The following is an 18,876-nucleotide window of genomic DNA, read 5'->3' on the forward strand; positions in this document are numbered from 1 at the left end:
AAAATGGTTCTAATTCCTAAACAGTTAAAGCAATGATATTGAAATCCTTTTAGTTCAGGTTCCACATTTAGACCAATATGATCTAAAGTAAAATAATAATGGAATAACCTATAAATAATGACAACTGCAAACATTTCTCTGTTTTTGAGTGAGAAAAGTAAAGTTACATGATGAAAATGTTTACATCTATAAACTGTCCTTTAAAAAAAATGTGAATGTTAAAAACCTGAAATTTCATCAAAAAAATAAGTGTAATTTTACCAATATTCTGTCTCAGTTTATCATTTACACATTATAACGTACAGATCACAGTGGATCTACAAATACTCAAATCATTTAAAAATAGGCAGAATACTGGTAAATAAAAAAACAAAAACAAAACATTTCAGTCATTTCATATGATTCACAACATCACTGATTGTTACTATCTTCAGTGTCATTTTTCATCCCAGGGGGCAGATTGGACCTTTTGGCAGTCAGTTTTGGTCCATGGGCCGTATGTTTGACCGCCCCCCCGCCCCAGTTAATGCAATATTTTTGTCAAATCCATTGAATTAAATGTAAATGTATGTTAAATGTAAATGTAAATCTCATCTGGTCTGTTTCATTTCAGATCCACTGTGTTGGTGAACAGAGGAAAAAAATCTAAACACATCACTGTCCAAATACTTATGGACACGACCGTATACAGTATATATGAAGTAATTCAGTCATACCTAATTAATAATTGAAAAATGAAAGCATCCTGTACAAAAACACACAAGACAAATAAATACAAAAAGAACTGTCAAGACAATAAGTAATACATAAATAGATAAAAAAGTAAATATAGGATATAAGATTAACAATAGAATACAAGAGCAAACACACTATACATAATAAATTAGAAGTATAAAAAAGAAAGAAAGAGGAACAGAAATAATGGAAAATTCAATAACACAATAAAGTGCAACAATAAACTGTAAAAAACGAAGAGAAAAGAATTATTACAAAGAACATGAGTAACTGACACAATAATATTAAGTATAAATGCTTTGTTAACGTAAAGTTTATTTTAGTAGCACATTTACAACAATGTAAAATGCCCAAAGTGCTGTACAAAGATGTAGGTAAGTAAGTAAAATTTTTTGTATAGCACTTATCACAGAGCAACCTCACAAAGTGCTTTACAGATTAAAAGGATACAAGACTGGTGAAACACAAGATACGATAAAACTAGTAAAAAAAATACATACAGTCACGGAAAAAAATATTAGTTAATCAAAAGTCATCAAAAACAATGGTTATGTAATCCAGTCCTAACTCCTGTGTGTGTCATCTGACTAAAACAGACAGAAAAGAAAACATGGAATGAATAAAAGCACTGTTTTTGTCAGTACAATGCCATAGATATTGATGGAAGAACTGAAGTGATTTTGGTTTTTATCAAGAAAACATGTTAAATGAATAGATATCAGCACTGAAATTAAACTACTATGAGCTATTTTTGTTGGTATCATTATATTTTTCCAAACAAATGGACCTTTAGTTGGACCAGGCATTAAAATGAACAAGAAACTGAAGAAAACAAGGGTGGTCTAATAATTTTTTTGCGACTGTAGATATACAAGATAGATATAGTAAAACTGAGAAAACAGATACACAAAAACAGGATAAATAGTATCTAAAAACACAACCAGAAGATGAAACAAATAAGTCACAAACTTGTTTTAAAAGACACAATTTCATAAATAATGAAAGAATTATATATAATGAAAACCCTAATAATAATAATAATAATAATAATAATAATAATAACAATACTGAATAAGTCAATGCCAGTGAAGAGTATCAGTCTGAGTTACAGTCCATGTGTCAGATCTATACGCCTGTGCATCAGAACCTGTTGAGCGGTGTCTGGGTCACATGACCTACATGTTGTCGTGCGGTTCTGCTGACGCTGGCATTTCCGGGCGGATCTCATCCTGTTTTTGACAGACAGGCCTGTTTCAGATCCTGTATCTTCGTCCTTTCCACATTTCTGAGCCTGACATCATCGATAACCACAGAAGTGAAGTTTCTTCACTCGTTTCCTCCTGAGGCGCTAAAGTTGGATGTGGTTGAACAAAGTGGTAACCGCAGCGACTATAAATTAAGTATTTCATTAGAAACACCCACAAATGGGTCTGATGACCACCACTTCTTCTAAAGTACTCGAGACGTTTCTCAATACGTGTTCTCGTCTGTTCTCGTGGAACTCCATCTGTCACGGCCAAGTTCTGTTCCATTTAAAAGTTCGCACAAACCAAGATCGGATGGACCAGATGTTGTTCTTATCTGCTAGCTTAAACCAAGAATGCACTGGTGGTGATTTGTGAAGCAAATATCCCAAGATGCATTTCGTGCTGCTGTCAATTTACTGTTGAAGACGACGGCGTCTTCTGTGAAAACTGACCTCAGAAATGTTTTACTGAGCAGACATCATCACCAGATGATGCGATAGAATGAGCCTGTTTACAAGACACTAAAAGTCCGATACCTGGGAGTAATCGGATAATTGTAATAATCAGATCTGACATATTTACATGCACTTAAGAAATGCGATAATCGATAAACCCTGGTTTAGACGCTCCAGTCCATTATCGGGTTTCTTTCAGAGTACATACGTACGTAGTGATGGTAGAATCAAACTTCCTGTTATTGTCCTCCACTCGCGTATGACGACATAATTTCTATGGTTTTTACTCCTCAGCCAAAGGTTATTGTAATGGTTTTGTCGTCTGTCTGTCTGTCCATTCAACAACTTAATCGCAGTAAGTGGCCAATCAGTAAATGCAGAGGTGAACATCAGCTAATGGTAGAACATCTACAGAGGAGTGATTTTAATTCTAATCTATTGATCTTTAATTCACCTCATCGTCAGTATCAGCCACAGTTATCATCAACCTCCAACCATCATTCACCTTCATCATCCTCAGTTTCCAGGTGTTCCCAGGTGTTTCCAGGTGCATGTAAACTGTAAATGTTTGTACAGCAGTAACTGGACTTTTACAGCTATCATGTGTCACAGTCAGTGTGGACCTCTGCAACTATATTTTATTAATTCTGTATTTTATCACGCTAATGCACTGTGGGATGACGGCGCCTTCCTCCTCCCTGGAATGACGGGTCTTCGTCTGCTGTTTGTTTTCCTCCCGTCTTCAGCTGTTGGAGCAGGCGTTGGTGATCGAGGAGCAGCTTCGGCGGGCGGCATACCTGAACATGACCCAGGACCCCAGCCACCCAGCCATGGCCCTCAATGCCCGCTTCGCCGAGGTCGAGTGTCTGGCCGAGTCGCACCAGCACCTTAGCAAGGAGTCGCTGGCTGGCAACAAACCGGCCAATGCCGTCCTGCACAAAGGTCAGACCACACCACAGCATGCACCGTCAAATAAAGTCCACATAAAGGCCTGGTGCCGTCAAATAAAGTCCACATAAAGGCCCGGTACTGTCAAATAAAGTCTACATAAAGGCCCGGTACTGTCAAATAAAGACCAAATAAAGGCCCAATACTGTCAAATAAACACCAATAAAGGCCCAGTACCATCAAATAAAGACCAAATAAAGGCCTGGTACCATCAAATAAAGGCCCAGTATTGTCAAATAAACACCCAATAAAGGCCCGGTACCGTTAAATAAAGACCAAATAAAGCCCTGGTACTGTCAAAGCCCAAATAAAGGCCTGGTACCATCAAACGTAGACCAAATAATGGCCTGGTACTGTCAAAGCCCAAATAAAGGCCTGGTACCATCAAACATAGACCAAATAAAGGCCTGGTACCATCAAATAAACACAAAATAAAGGCCCAGTACCGTCAAATAAAGTCCAAATAAAGGTCCAGTACCGTCAAATTAAAACCAAATATAGGCCTGGTGCTGTCAAATATAGGCCAAATAAAGGCCCAGTACCATCAAATAAAGTCCAAATAAAGGCCCAGTACCATCAAGTAAAGGCCTGGTACCATCAAATATAGACCAAATAAAGGCCCGGTACCATTAAATAAAGGCCAAATAAAGGCATGGTACTGTAAAATATAGGCCAAATAAAGTTCTGGTACTGCCAAATATAGGCCAAATAAAGGTCTGGTACTGTCAAATAAAAGCTGTGTACTGTCAAATAAAGGCCTGCATCAAGTAAAGGCTTGGTACCTCCACTGCAGGTACCAGGCCTTTATTTGACCTAGATCTATATTTCTGAATCCTATGTTTCATTTAGTAAGTACTTGTTTTGTTTCGAATTTTAAACATTGTGTTGGCCCTTTAACATCCACTATTGGCTGACCCATCACACCCACCCCATCACATTAATATGTTCTTCTATGTGTTCCTTGATAGATGATCAACAAGTTGTTAATTTGACTTGTTAATTCACATCTTCGGTTTATTTTATTTTTACTGTTTTTGAGCACCACTGCCTTATATAACTGTGTGTGATCAGTTTATTTTCACACTGAATATGAACTAAACCATCGCTATGATCTGGACTGAAACCACCTATTTTAATCCAACCAAACTCCAGCTGTTTGGTTCAGATTAAAGTCAGATAGTCCAAAACTCTGCATCTAAGGTGGTTGTGAAAACACCGAGACCCGTCTTCTAATCGATTCGTAGGAAATACATTTGTACCATAAATACATGACAAAATACATCAGCGGTCGTTGAACCCACGTTTGTCAGAGACTGAAATACACGAACAAACGAGGTCTGTATTTAGAGAGCAGTTGGAGTGATTTGAAGACAGATAACGTCAAATTTACAGCAAAAGCAGATCCACATTATCAACACATCTGAGCAGAGGTGTTGTGCAATCACGTTTGTCCTCATACTGTGACGGTATCGCTTTGCCTGGAGCGAACTTCCCAACGCCAGGCTGAAGATAAGCTCACATGTCGTTAAGTGACGGCTCCCAACATTTCCTCACTAAGTCTTTGGCAGGTCCGTTCATGTTTATATTGTTCTTTCAAAAAAGGATTACACGCTCAAACACTACTGTTCTTGTATTTCTGCACGTCGAGGCTCTGAACCCAATAAACGCTCCCAAACATCATTATCAACCTCCACTGGTCTGTAATCAGTGATTTATTTGATAAGGCTCCGATGACAGAGGCAGCATAATAAAGGATGGGAACGGTAATCACAGCTAAGAATAGAAGTGGAAATGAGCCAGTTAAACGTCTAATGCCTGGAAGAACGAAGCGAGGCCCTCTGGCTGTTTTAACAGACTGGTTAAAGCCATGTAAATGATGTTAAATCACAGTCATCTCTGTATTAACCATACGAGATGTTCACTGTCAGTGCAGAAGTAACCAGTCAGTAGGTGTTTTTATTCCTGTGGCCGGAGGCGTTGTGTTTTTAGGTCAAACGTTTCAGAAACACCTCGAGGGAATTCTTTCAAATTTAGCAGAAAAGTTCACTCAGTCTCAAGGATGCAACTGTTACAATTTGGTCAAAGAGCGACAACCGCAACTCAAAGCTGAAGCCAAAGCAGAGGCCGCTGATGTTGAGTCCAAAAAACCCTGGCTCCGACTGACTCCACAACTTCAATATCGATTTAGAAATTCTAGGTCAAGACGTTTTTCCAGGAGTCAGTCTGGTTTATTTGGACTGGTGTGTTGGTGGCCTTTTGTGAGTTATTACTAGATTTAAAGGGTAATAGAAGGTTTTTTTGACAGCTAGCGGACCTGCTGAGTTGGATTTTTGGAGCTTCTGTTTATTGACTCAAACATTTTTTTGTGACAAAGCGCTCCAATCCAGTTGTGATTAATAAGTTGTACTAATAAGACTGTTGGAGGACTGTATCATGAAGTTTACTTTCACTTAGCAGCAAAGCTATTAGCATGACTAGCTACTTTAGCATTAATTCTATGCATTAGCTAGCCTGCTAATCAGACCAACCAGTTACACAAAGGCAACTCATCAAATACAACTGCATGTGTTAACTTTTAGCAAGACACTTGAATGACTTGGCAGCATTTAGCCTAATATTGCGAGTTAGCAGTGTGGTTGCTGTTTGACGATATCAATGGGCAGTATTAGCATTAGCTTAGCAAGTTGCAGCCTAGCTTCACTCTCTTGTCCATAAAGCATTTTAATATAGAGCAAGTAGCTTAAATTACTTGGTGACATGCAACATAATACTTCTTCATTAGCATTGTGGTCATTAGCATTGTGTTAGTTAACATTAGCTTGGTGAGTTTCCATCATTTTGTCCAAGTACAGTCACTGACATCCACTAAAAGCAATAAAATTCCACGTTCAAAACATACAGTAAGTAGCTTTAATGACTTGGTGATATTGAACATATTTGCTGTTTTTCAGTGTGGCGTGCATTTTCAGGAAGTTAGCTTTAGCTTGGAGAGTTTCACCCACCATTCATTCATTTATTCATTCTTCTGTTTATATGCTAATCATGATCAAATTTGACACATACATGTATTGGGATAACATTGTCACTTCTATTTGGAACCTTGGATGGACCTGTCATGGTTCCTTTCACCTCATCGTGGTCATTTGACATAATCATGATAATTGTCATTTATCTGTAGAAAAACATTCAGTTGAAACAAACAGAAATCAAGCATTTTGTAATTATTTCCACATTGTTCTCCACTATTTAAGGTGCTCTTGTGATAACATCATCTAATTGCACCACTTTCTTCTGCTATGAGCTAATGGAGAAATAGTATTAGTGTAATTATTACCATAGTAAGTGTGATTAAACTAGTATTAAACTTAGTCTAAAGGAGGGGCATAAAGTAAACCTTACAATTAATGTTTTTCCTTCATCAGTATCACAGCTCTAACTATAGATCTGCATTGGTTTTTTTTTGTTTTTTTTTGTTTTTTTTGTTTTACACTTTATTTTTATTGTTTGATTTCTGTACAAAACAAACATAAGGGACATTTGGGATACACTGACCATTTAAAAAAAACATTTGTGACTAACAATTAGTTTTAGTAATGAGATGTTGAAATGAAAATTGTCTTTCTTCCATTTATCATGACACTATTCTTCTTCAGTCCTGTCTTTGGGTCAGAATCTCCATCTCAAATATTCCATTCACAGTTTGTATCCAGTCGTTAGTTGTAGGTGATTCTAATCTGCACCATTTTTTGCTAATAGCCTTTTTACAGGCTGCTAATAGAATTTTAAACAAATATCTGTTATTTTTGATTACACTATTATCAATAATATATCCGAAATACATCACCAAACATGTTTTAGGGATTGTATAACCCAATATCTAAACAACTGTTGAATACATTATCCCAAAATGATGCAAGATTAGGACAAAACGAAAAGACGTGTATGATTTACATTAGTCGCTTTTCCATTGAACATCTGCGCAAAACTTTACCGATATTTACTAAATGTCGAAAAAAGAAGAGCGTAATGTCGGTTTTCCATTAAATCATAAATGTAATGATTTGTTTTTTATTATCGCGGGATGACACGAGAAGTCATTCCATAAACATGGCGACGAATGTAAATATGGTGTTGATTTACAGATATATTCATTATTATTATTATTATTATATATATTATTATTATTATTATATATTACCCCTCTATCTCGTACTAAAATAAAAAATGATTGGGTTTCCTGCTGTGTCCACACATACTGCAACATGTCTCTTGTTCTTCTTCGCTTCTTGTAACGTACATCAACATCTGGTTTTTTAATTCACCTGACTGTAGTTTTGAATAAAAGGTCTTTCCATTGCAGTTTTGTGTGATATACCATACGCCCGAAAAACCACCTCTTGCCAGTGCAAAAACTTTTAATTGAAAAATGAGACTTTTGACGAAATTGTCGTTTTTCCAATAGGTAAATTTTTATTGTTATATTCGCGCAATTTGAGGGTCAATGGAAAAGCGACTATTGACCTCTCCACATTCTCTGAATTTCACTTTTTTGCCATTGCAAAAGGTAAAGGCAAAGGTACTGAGAATATGTCACCTATAAATTTATCAGTCCAGTCCTTTTTTTACATTTTACTCTAATATTTAAGGTGCCCCCCCCTTGGCAACAATCACAGCAGCGCATCTTTCTGGCATTGTATCAGTGTATTTTCTGAGAGTTTCAACCCCAATGTCATTCAACGCTCTCAGAAGTTCATTCCAGAGAGTTTCCTTAGAGTTTCCTTAGATTGTTGCCAAGGGGGGGCACACTAATATTTGAGTAAAATGTAAAAAAAAAAAAAAAAAAAAAGGATTGGACTGATAAATTTGTAAGTGAAATATTCTCAGTATTCTGGGCGGCTGTGGCTCAGTTGGTAGAGCGGGTCGTCCAGTGACCGAAGGGTCAGCGGTTTGAATCCTGGCTCCAACTGTCCACATGTCGAAGTGTCCTTGAACTGTCCACTGAACCCTGACTGGCTCCCAGTAGGGCCAGGCAGCGCCTTGCATGGCAGCAGCCGCCCGCTGGTGTATGAGTGTGTGTGTGAATGGGTGAATGTGAGGAATTGTAAAGCGCTTTGGGCACTGTGAAGGTGTAAAAAATACGCTATATAAGTTCAGTCCATGTACCTTTGCCTTTACCTTTTGCAATGGCAAAAAAGTGAAATTCCGGCTCTGTGAAAAAAATCAACCACCAGTTTCTTAAGATTTGACAAGTGTTCTAATATTTTTGCACACCACTGTGCATGTACCTACAACTGTGTTTCTTGTTCTGATCATATTTGGTCTATTTATTGTAGTAACAGTCTCCAGCTGTGATCATAAAACACATATGTCTCACCATGAATCTGCCTGTTGGCTGACGTGCATCTCTGAATCTGACCTGACCTGTTGCTGACGCCGTTTGTCGTGGTCATTGCAGTTCTCAACCAGCTGGAAGAGCTGCTGAGTGACATGAAGGCCGACGTCACCCGGCTACCGGCCACGCTGTCCCGAGTCCCGCCCATCGCCGCCCGCCTGCAGATGTCCGAGCGGAGCATCCTGAGCCGCCTGGCAAGCAAGGGCACGGAGACGCACCCCGCCCCGGTCAGCAAACCCCGCCCCCTTTCCCAACCCTACACCTCAAACACTGACACACTAGTGGAAACGTGCTCAGGCGGCGTTCACCCACTGGGGAAATAACACATGGATGACGGCCAATGAAAACAAGAGTCCATTATCTTGTCAACTGCTTGTTCTTTTCGCTCCACAGATTCTTGCTCAGCAGATTTTGTGACAGGTTAAATAAAAGTAGAAGTAGTTTATCCGTCCTGTTTTTTTTTTAGAAATGTGATCCACAGGTGTGTGATGAGTCTAATGAGAGTCTTCCTGTTTCGCAGCCCATCCCTCCGGGACCCTACGCCACCCCCCAGAACTATGGAGCACCTTTCACTCCCGCCCCCCCCCAGCGCCCTACACCTGGGAGGGGCCAACTACAGTCAGATGCCCCCCGGATCCTTCATATCAGGTCGGTGTGCAGCGCTGTACTGAACTGTACACAAATCACCTGCAGCAGCAAAGGCCTGGTTTATGGCACAATTAAAGGGTTAGTTTGGATTTTTAAGGCCGTGAAGGATCAATGATGGTTCACCTTCATAGTCAGTATTACCCTTCCAGTGTCTGGGTGAGCATATTATGCACACTTTGCACTTCATGTTATAAAAGGTCATTATTTTTCACAATTTATAAACCTTGTCTCAGACATTGCTGTGTAATTTATGAACAGGCCAAAGACATAAAAACCAGTTTAACTTTCCAATATCGGGGTGAGCATATTATGCACACGTCATGATATAAAAGATCATATTATTCTTCACAATTTTTTAGGTCAGAATTCAAAAGTTAATTTACGCATGATTTTTTTCAAAATTCTGACCCAGCCACTTAAATCAGCATATTATAAACAATGTTAAATTACTACATTAACACGCTTCTACCAAGTGAGTAAAAAATGCGCATTGACATATTCTAGCATTTAACATTTGACTTAGCACAAAAAATAGTAATACATATTAACCAGTGTTGGAGTTGATCATTGGCATATGACAAGCTGCAAAAAAAACCAACAAAAAAAAAAAACAATCCAAATTTTATGTCGTATGTTAGGCAAGGCAAGGACGGTTTATTTAAAAAGCACATTTCATGTACAAGACAATTCAAAGTGCTTTACATAAAACATAAAAGCATTACAACAGGGTGCAGAAGAAGCAATTAAAAGTATAGGGATTAAAAAATGTAATTAAATGGAAAAATAAACACACTTTTTTGGGTTTTTTGCATCAAAAAATTTGGTTTGTTTATATTACATACACGGCATTTAAAGAGTTAAAAAATAACGGTGCAGTTACTGAGCATTTTGTATTTTTGTTAGGTTAGAAATTCTTGTTGGTTAAAACAACAGATTTTTTCTTAATTTGATTGATGTTCATCCACTTTCCAATAAATTCAACAATGGTACATGTTCAACTTTTGTAAGCGGTAGTTTTATCAACTCATTAATCAGATCGTTTTTTTATTTTAGAAACTATCATTAGTTTATCAGCCTTTAAAAAGTCACCATTGTTCGACCCAAGGTTATTATCGTTAACGAAAACTAACGAAATGACAAAACTAGAATTGTAAAAACATTTTCGTTGAATGAAATAAATAAAAACTATAATTAAAAGAAAAAAACGATAACTAACTGAAACTGTATTGTGTGCTTACAAAACTAACTAAAACGTATAAAATTATGGATAAAATTCCCTTTGTTTTCGTCTTTGTCAATGTCAGATTGATATAAAATCGATTTATTTCCCTCAAGCAATTTTAGCTGCTGGCACCATATGATATTTAACGATCCGTCACTTCTTGTCACTTGTGGTTTCCAGTCGTCTTCTTGTCCCCACTCTACCTGGAAACATGGAGACTAAAGTTGGGAGAAAGCAGCAGAGTCCTGTCTGGGATTTATTTGAATATGACGACAGAGAAGAAGAGAAAAGAGACAACAAAACTAAAATTAATACTAAAACTAAGCATTTAGAAAATAATGAAAACTAATAAAAACTAGCAAACCTGCTCTAAAAACTAATTAAAATGAACTGAATTAGAGAAAAAAAGTCAAAACTAAATAAAACTAAACTATAATGAACAATCCAAAACTTTGTAACCTTGGTTCAACCTCTAGGTAAATAGATAATCTATGGATGAAGACCTCATACAAGCCCATGTCAAAAAATCCAACCTAAACCTTTAAATGTCACTCAGACCTTTACATGACCCTCAAACCTGAAGGTCTACGTGTCCATCTGAGTTATAGTATCTACAAAACAATGCCATGCACATCTGATTTTTACATTTCGTCTTATTTCAAGGAAAAATTTGATCATACAACCTACATATTTGATCTACTGTGAATTTCAACCTGTGTATAGAGTAGACTGTGTTGTGTTTCAGTCTTCGTGTAAACGGAGGGTGAAAGCTAAGTTCAGTTGTTGTGGTAATTGTGTGTGTGTGCGACTGTGACAGACATCAGAATATATTACAGTCAGTAGTAATAAACATCATATGGTATTACTAATCCAATATTTATAGTATTGAAGATAACCGAAGGAGCCGTTGGTTTGATGTGGTCGACACTTGGCAGTCTGCGGATCTGCGCTCGATTTATGCTTCTCCGTTGAAGAGTTACTGCCGTTACCTGTTGCTGCCTCTGCTACAGGAGCTGATTTATAGATCCTGTATTTATAGTGAACCTGTTGGCTGTCAAAGCGCCGACTCAAACAGAGATTCATTGCATTAAACACCACTGTTGTCCGTTCTTCATAGTCAGCGAGCACCTTTTTTTTTTACTTCAGTTGCGGCGAGCTTTGAAGTGTAGCACAAGATAGAAGGTTTAGTGTCTGAGATTTATGAGGACTGGCTGGTGGAAATGGAGTATAATGTTCCTAATTGTATTTTCATCAGTGTTAATTGCATGAAACGGAGGATTGTTGTGTTTGTGTTGCCTTAGAATCAGTCATTTATAATGACAGATGGAGCTGCTAGTGTTCTGTGGTGTCGGCCATGTCTCTACAGTGACTCAAAACAGACTTCCTCTTCTTGATTTTACATTTTACAGATGATGAAATCCAGTCTGAAGGTGCATTTCTGTCATGTACTATACCTGAGTGTGGTTCATATGCCCTTAAAGGAGTGATATTTTGCTTTTTTAAATGGAATTCTTCATTTTCAAACATTTCCCTGTGGTTTCCATAAACTGTAAATGCTCTGCTTGGGTCTGAATTCTTCAATAATTCAACTCCACAGGTCCTTCCACCTAAATTTTCTCCTATTACCAAGTTCCAAAGTTTAAAACTGAAGAACCACAAGGACAAACCAATCAATGAGTTTTTTTATAACAAGGGTGTTAGAAAATAGCGGTTCTGCAACATATCGTGATATTTCATTTCACAATACTGTATCGATATTTAAAAAGTACTATATGGATATTTTTAGGTATTTATTCAAATGCAGACATGGCGGAGGTTCATTTTTGTTTTTTGGTGTTCTTTATTGTTTTTATCTTATTTATTATAATTTAACACTGTTTTATTAAATAATGGTTATATGAAGCATCCTAAAAGCACTTTTTACTGTTTGAGAAGCAGATGGTAGTTCCTTTGATGGGACTGCACAAAAATAATGTTCTGATGTTAGTTCTGAACTAATAGAATATGAACATTTGAACAGGATCTGAAACTGTAATGTCTGTAAAACATAATTTAAGTTTTAACACAGGAAGATTTTGTTAAATGGCATTAGATCCTGTTTTGATCAAATAAAACACGTTTAGCATTTATGCGTATTTCTGGTGTAATTCAGTTCTTCCAGGAAAAATCTTAAAAATATAAAATCTTAAAATATATATGAATAAATGAATGCAAAATGAATGAATGATAACAAAAATAATTTCAAAATCTTAAAAAAAAAAAACAATAAAAAATTGCCTCTTTAACAGTATCGCGATATACCTTATCATGATTCTAGTATTATGATTTGTATCGTATCGCCATATTCTTGCCAATACACAGCCCTAATTATAACAGTTATTGTAAATATCTAAAGTTGAATCCCTATGGGTTGTTTGGCTAATTGTTTCTAGTAGCCCCTTCCTAATAGCAGAACTTGGAATCAGTAGTGTATAAACCAGATCGACTGACTATTAAGGAGTGATATTTTGCTTTTTTAAAGGGAATTCTTCATTTTCAAACATTTCCCTGTGGTCTATGTAAACTGTAAATGCTCTGCTTAGGTCTGAATTCTTCATTAATTCAACTCCAAAGGTCCATCTTCAACCCTGTTTCTAAGTAATGACACCAGAAAGGTGGTTTGGAGCGCTGGCCCTTTAAATGTACATGAGCCACTTCAAGCCCTGCCCCCCCAGGTTGTTGGCTGTGCTGCTCTGTCCCGTTAAACCAACAACTGAACATTTTAGGTAATGGGCTCCAAGTTTGGACATATTTTCAGTATGGACTACAACCGCTGCTGCTGACAAACACTTATGTCATACTCGGAGAACTGTTCGTCGGAAGTCTTGATCTTATATGTGCAAATGTCGTGACTTAACTAGTTATAGATGTAAGAAATTAAGAAGGAATTGAAACAGGTTGTAGAAATCCACTTGATTTTTGCCCAAATCAATACAAAGATATCTTTGGAGCAGCTGGAGGGTTCAAATTCAAACTTTTTGAACTATTAGGATCCAAATACACAAATAAATGAACCAAAGACTAAGAAAGGTGGGTTTAGATAAATATGAGCCCTTTAATTAAGTCCATGATGCATCTATATAAGAGTAGAATCAATATTATGTCGCATACAGCTGATGAAAAAAGCCCTTTAGCTAACTCTGCTACATTTATAGCACTGTCCCAGTCAAAATAAACCAATAAAATAAATAAATAACATGGCATCGCAGAAACACCCGTAGAAAATAGCTTCAATTTTGGCATAAACATTCAGTTAAACTCAAGGATGAACTGATTTTATTTTAGTCCAGGTTGTTGTGACCTCATAAAACACGTTTTTGCCAGAATTGCTAGTAACAGTGGGCAGCGCAGTGGCGTAGTCATTAGCACTTCTACCTTACAACTACAAGGTCCTGGGTTTGATTCCGTTAAAAACAAGTAAATCAAGGTTAAGTCTTGATTTTTGCCACAGGGTTGATGAAGATCTGAAGTTGGTGCTTGAGCGTCTTCAGTGGTCCAAATGTGCTATTGCTAATTACTAATGTTAATGCTTAGTACTGTCTGAGTGCTAGGATGGTTAAAATGTTTTAACCCTCTGATTGTCTTTATTATTTTTATTCATTGTTCTGCTACAGCGCTAAAACTTTCTCTCTTCAACTGCTAGCACAGCTCATTTTTCTTTGCTCTGCTTCTTTTTTTTTACTTTGTTTACTCTCTTAATATCCTGTGATTCATCCAAACTCTGCAGTATCCAAAAATAGGTTTTCATATCTTATCATAATAGTAATGGATGCTGGTGTTAAGACGCCTCGGGATTGCATCTCATGACAAGTCAACCACAACTGCATGAATATTGTAAAATTGTTTTTGCATTGACTGATTTATCTGTTAACATAATTTCTATGGGGGAAAAAAACCTTTAGGTGTGAAACATTTTGCCAACTCTTAACAATAATAACTCTTAAATCAGCTACACACTAAATTAAACCTTTCAATCATCAGGTTCAGTGTTTTGTAAGAACTGGTTCGATCTTGTCCTGCTTTAAATATCCCCATCATGCCTCCGCTGTGTATCTGGTCTTGTCTTGGCTTGTCTTGGTGTCAATCTGCTTCGGTCCAAACATCCAAAGTCTTAGTCTTATCTTGGTTCTGATCCCCTCCAGTCTCAGTCTTGACTTGGTCATGGTTTTAGGTGGTCTGGACCAACCAAACCATGTCCCAGTCTGATCTGGACCGAGTCAGTTTCTTTAAATCGGTCCAGCTGTTCGGTGTATCCTGTGGTTTAGGGGAGGTATTACACCCGCCATTTGGGTTTGGATCAAACTTAAAAGTCTGAACCAAACCGTTTGGGTGTGAAATACTCATCACAGAGCAGACATTTGTCTTGTGTTGTCAACAGTTGGACTTTCTTTAACTTCTACTGGCAACAGGAATGGGAATCTGAAATCACCAGTAGCCCAGACTCTCTAGTCTTGGTATTTGTGGTATCTTTGTGGGTCCAGTGTAGTTTAGGCCTTTGGGACGGTGCATGTCGGCCCCAGTGGAGTTCCAGAGCCTCGGTAGCCGACCCACAGAGCCCGTCTGTAGAGATCTGGACTTGATTAGTTGGCAGCTTCCACTGATGATGGGCAAAATCAGTCCAAAATGTTGCTCCTATTTAAAGATTATCATCTAAGGAATTCCATCTTTATATGGTTCTGTTGTTGTGGAAAAACATTTAGCAAAAAACATTCAAGTTACTGACTGTGAGAGGGGGGGTATTTGTCGAAAAGCAGGAGTTCAAATTCCGTTGAATGTGTGAGAATGATCGCCTCTAAAGCAGCTCTGTTTAAGACACTTCAACCCTGAGCAGCTTAGTTGTGAAAACCTCAAATCCGTTTCGGAAAAAATATCTGTAGCAGAGTTTCTGATGTGGCTGCCAGATAAACACTGAAATAGACATTACCCAAAATCAAACACAAATGTGCTGCTCTGCTATATTAAGGCATTTTCATCTCTTAACATGTCCGACCTCAAAACCTGCACTGACGCATTGTGCAACAGTGAAGCCCTGTCTGGAGCGCTATCAAATTTGTCTGAGGACTGTTTTCCTTTTTGAAAACATGTTTATTTTCTCTAGTGGAGTCCTGTTGCAGCTCTCATTACTTATCAAGTAAAAAAAGCGTTGAAATTAAAATCCATCAAAATGGTAACGCTCCGTTCTTCTCGGCCTCCTGTCCAAGTCGACTCGCCTGCAGTCTGTCAGCGCGCACATGCAGTTTGTGAATTTATTTTCTCATAATTAGTTTGGTAACAGCATATGCTCACCAGACGCACTTCCCTCCCTGCATGTGCGTTCGTGTTCGGAGATGTTTAGATAGCAGAGATGTGGCAGAGATAATGGTAAAACCTGATATTCCCCAATAGCTTTACCCTAAAAAACCACAACAGCCAGCTCCCTCAGTGCAGCGTCTGACTCGCACTCAGTGTATCTTGATTTATGTAATTGTAGACTGAAACATCTGTCAAAGGCATTGCATTTTAGAGAGCCAGGGCCTATCTCTGAAAATGTCATTATGCTCAGTCTGTCTGAGTCTGGCCATGCCAAGAAAACATTCGGACTTTGTGCGAGGTATTTTGAGAGGGACCAGAAACCACAGAAGGAGTTGGTTGTGTAAACGTCGTGTTGTGACTCGTGAAACCGGCGGAGGGCTGGGCCCAACGCCGCCGGCTGTTCAGAAATAGTCGCAGTGCGTTGAGTTGTTTCGCGGAGGCCTCGCCGAGCGCACTCTGAACATCCTGAACTCTGGAAGCGTTCAGCAAATGAGGCCACGTTTACGGCCCTTGATTGGGTCGCGCTGGTCCCTGACCCTTTCAGACGAAGCCAGGAATGAAAAAAGAGGAGAGCAGCAGAAATGGACGGAGTTAAAACAACAAAATCCTCCGATTCCGCGACCTCCTAGCTTCCCTCGTTTAGTAGCCATCTCATGAGAGAGGTTCCCATCTCAGCTCTCACTTAAGTACACAAAACATGTCCAAAAATATGCATGTGTGCACTTTTTTAACTCCACGTCTATTTTAGCTGCACTCTCTGAACTTAATAATACACTGAATGACCCAGTGAAGGATTGTTTTGTGCTGCCTTAGTCTCTGCAGAGGCGTTGTTAGCATCTTGGCTCATTAAACTCTGAGCCTTTGACCTCTTTTCACCTGCAGATTATACCATTTCTACAGCATGCACCATGAGACTATTCTGGACATGCACAGACGTACTGGTCGAACGTTGGTAATGATTGACATGGCATATTGATGACAGTGGCCGATGTTTATCTGTTGATATATTTAGAGGTGTTTAATAAATGTATGTAATTGAATTCGTGCACCTTCAGATCTAGTGTGATGAATGCAAAGAAGACTTCAAAACAGTGCAAGCTTTAAATGGTCTAGCTCAGGGGTGTCGAACTCATTTAGTTCAGTTCCACATTCAGCCCAATTTGACCTCAAGTGGGGCCGGACCAGTGAGATAATAACAGTAAAAAAAAAATTAAAATTCTATTATGATCAGGTTTACGTCTACAAAGTTTCCTTAAAAATCTGAATAACGTGAACAACTTGAATTGTCTTAAGAAAAACAAATGCAATTTTAACAATATTCTGCCTCGTTTATCAGTTTATCATTTACACATGTCCATTACAATCACACAAAACATTTAGTAACTGGCAGAATATTGGTAAAATTGCATTTACTTTTCTTAAAACATTTCCGTTTGTTTATATTTGTTCAGGTTATTCACATTTTTTGTAAATGTATAGTTTGATAATGTAAACATTTTCATGTAATTTTACTTTTTTACACCAAAAACAAAGAGAAAATGTGGGGTTATCATTATTTATAGGTTATTATGATAATACTTTACTGGTCTGACCCACTTCAAATCTAATTGGACTATATGTGTCTGTATGTGGAACCTGAATTAAAATGATTTTGACACCATTGATTGTTAATATCTTCAGTGTAATTTTTGCAATTTTTCATAAATTCATCCTGCGGGCCGGATTAGACCCTTTGGTGGGCCGGATTTGGACCCCGGGCCGCATGTTTGACCCTGTGGTCTAGCTCCTCCCTATTTGTCTGAGCTTTTTAACAGTTCACCGCCCCAGCAGAGCCCTCCGATCATCCTCTCAGATGGTTTGGATGTCTCAGGTCCCGATATAAACAGTGGGCTGATCGTTCATTTGCTGTTGCCGCTCCAAAACTGTGGAACTCGTTGCCCTCCTGACTTGCGAGTCCTCACTGACCTGCCCCTGTTCAAATCCAGGTTCAAGACTCACCTGTTTAGACTAGCTTTAACCCTTTAGCACTGAGACACTATTAGGTTTGAATCTGTGCTCTCTTTTATCAATGTGTGTTGTGTCCTACTGTTTTATGCATATTATGGGACTTGATTAAGATGGGTTTTTTTTTAATCTTTTAATTTAATCATGCTTTTAGATGTAAAGCACTTTGGGCTTTGTTATGTTGTTGTAAAGTGATATAGAAATAAACTTTGATTGATTGATTGAAGGACCTTGTCAATCAAATCAATAATTACTAATTCAATCATTTCAGGTTGAAGAAAGGCTTTGAAATCAGCCATGTCCGGCTTTGATTGACAGGTCGAGTCAGACTTTGAATGTCTGTTTATTCAACCCATAAAGCCCCTTTTTTTTTTTTTTTTTTTTTTTAAAAAACAGTTCCCAAATGAATTTTTACCTCTACTTAAGATTTCTTAAGTGATTTAACATCATTTATTACAATGTTATCCTCTGTATTTTGCATTTTTTCAGTGAAAATCAGGTATTTTTTATATTTAATTCACTGATCATGCAGATGTTCATTAAAGCTCAGATTAAAGTTGAGGGTTTTTATATGAGAAACAGATAAAACTGAAGAAAAAGTGACTTTTTCAGCTAAATACATCATTAACTAAACATAAACCCAGTGTGTCCATCCACTGTTTTTAATCCATTTGCATGGGTTTTACTGGTGAATAAATGTTGTAGAAGATCACAGTGTGTCCACGGTAACTATGGAGCCCTCTGAACGTCCAAACAAATGGGTCATATCTGATGACCATGAAAAGACGACAAACTGCATTTTACACCAATATTTACATGTACTGATAAGATTAGAGGATCAACAGGTATTAAACAGTTTAGATCAGTAGATGGTTTTGGTCGTCAGTGGCTGTT

At 37.8% G+C, this 18,876-nt stretch overlaps 1 protein-coding gene across 1 annotated transcript in view; it reads left to right on the forward strand.

The window, feature by feature from the left end:
* The window catches only part of LOC115438371 (chromodomain-helicase-DNA-binding protein 3-like), a 27,441-nt gene extending 10,487 nt beyond the window's left edge, over positions 1-16,954 (forward strand). Inside the window, exons 5-8 of the mRNA XM_030161947.1 lie at positions 3,184-3,379; positions 8,841-9,004; positions 9,298-9,425; positions 16,861-16,954. Coding sequence (XP_030017807.1) covers positions 3,184-3,379; positions 8,841-9,004; positions 9,298-9,425; positions 16,861-16,954 — 582 coding nt within the window. The remainder of the gene's footprint in view (positions 1-3,183; positions 3,380-8,840; positions 9,005-9,297; positions 9,426-16,860) is intronic.
* The last annotated feature ends 1,922 nt before the right edge of the window (positions 16,955-18,876 follow it).

This window comes from Sphaeramia orbicularis, chromosome 18, assembly GCF_902148855.1.
Source record: "Sphaeramia orbicularis chromosome 18, fSphaOr1.1, whole genome shotgun sequence".
Taxonomy (NCBI): Eukaryota; Metazoa; Chordata; class Actinopteri; order Kurtiformes; family Apogonidae; genus Sphaeramia; species Sphaeramia orbicularis.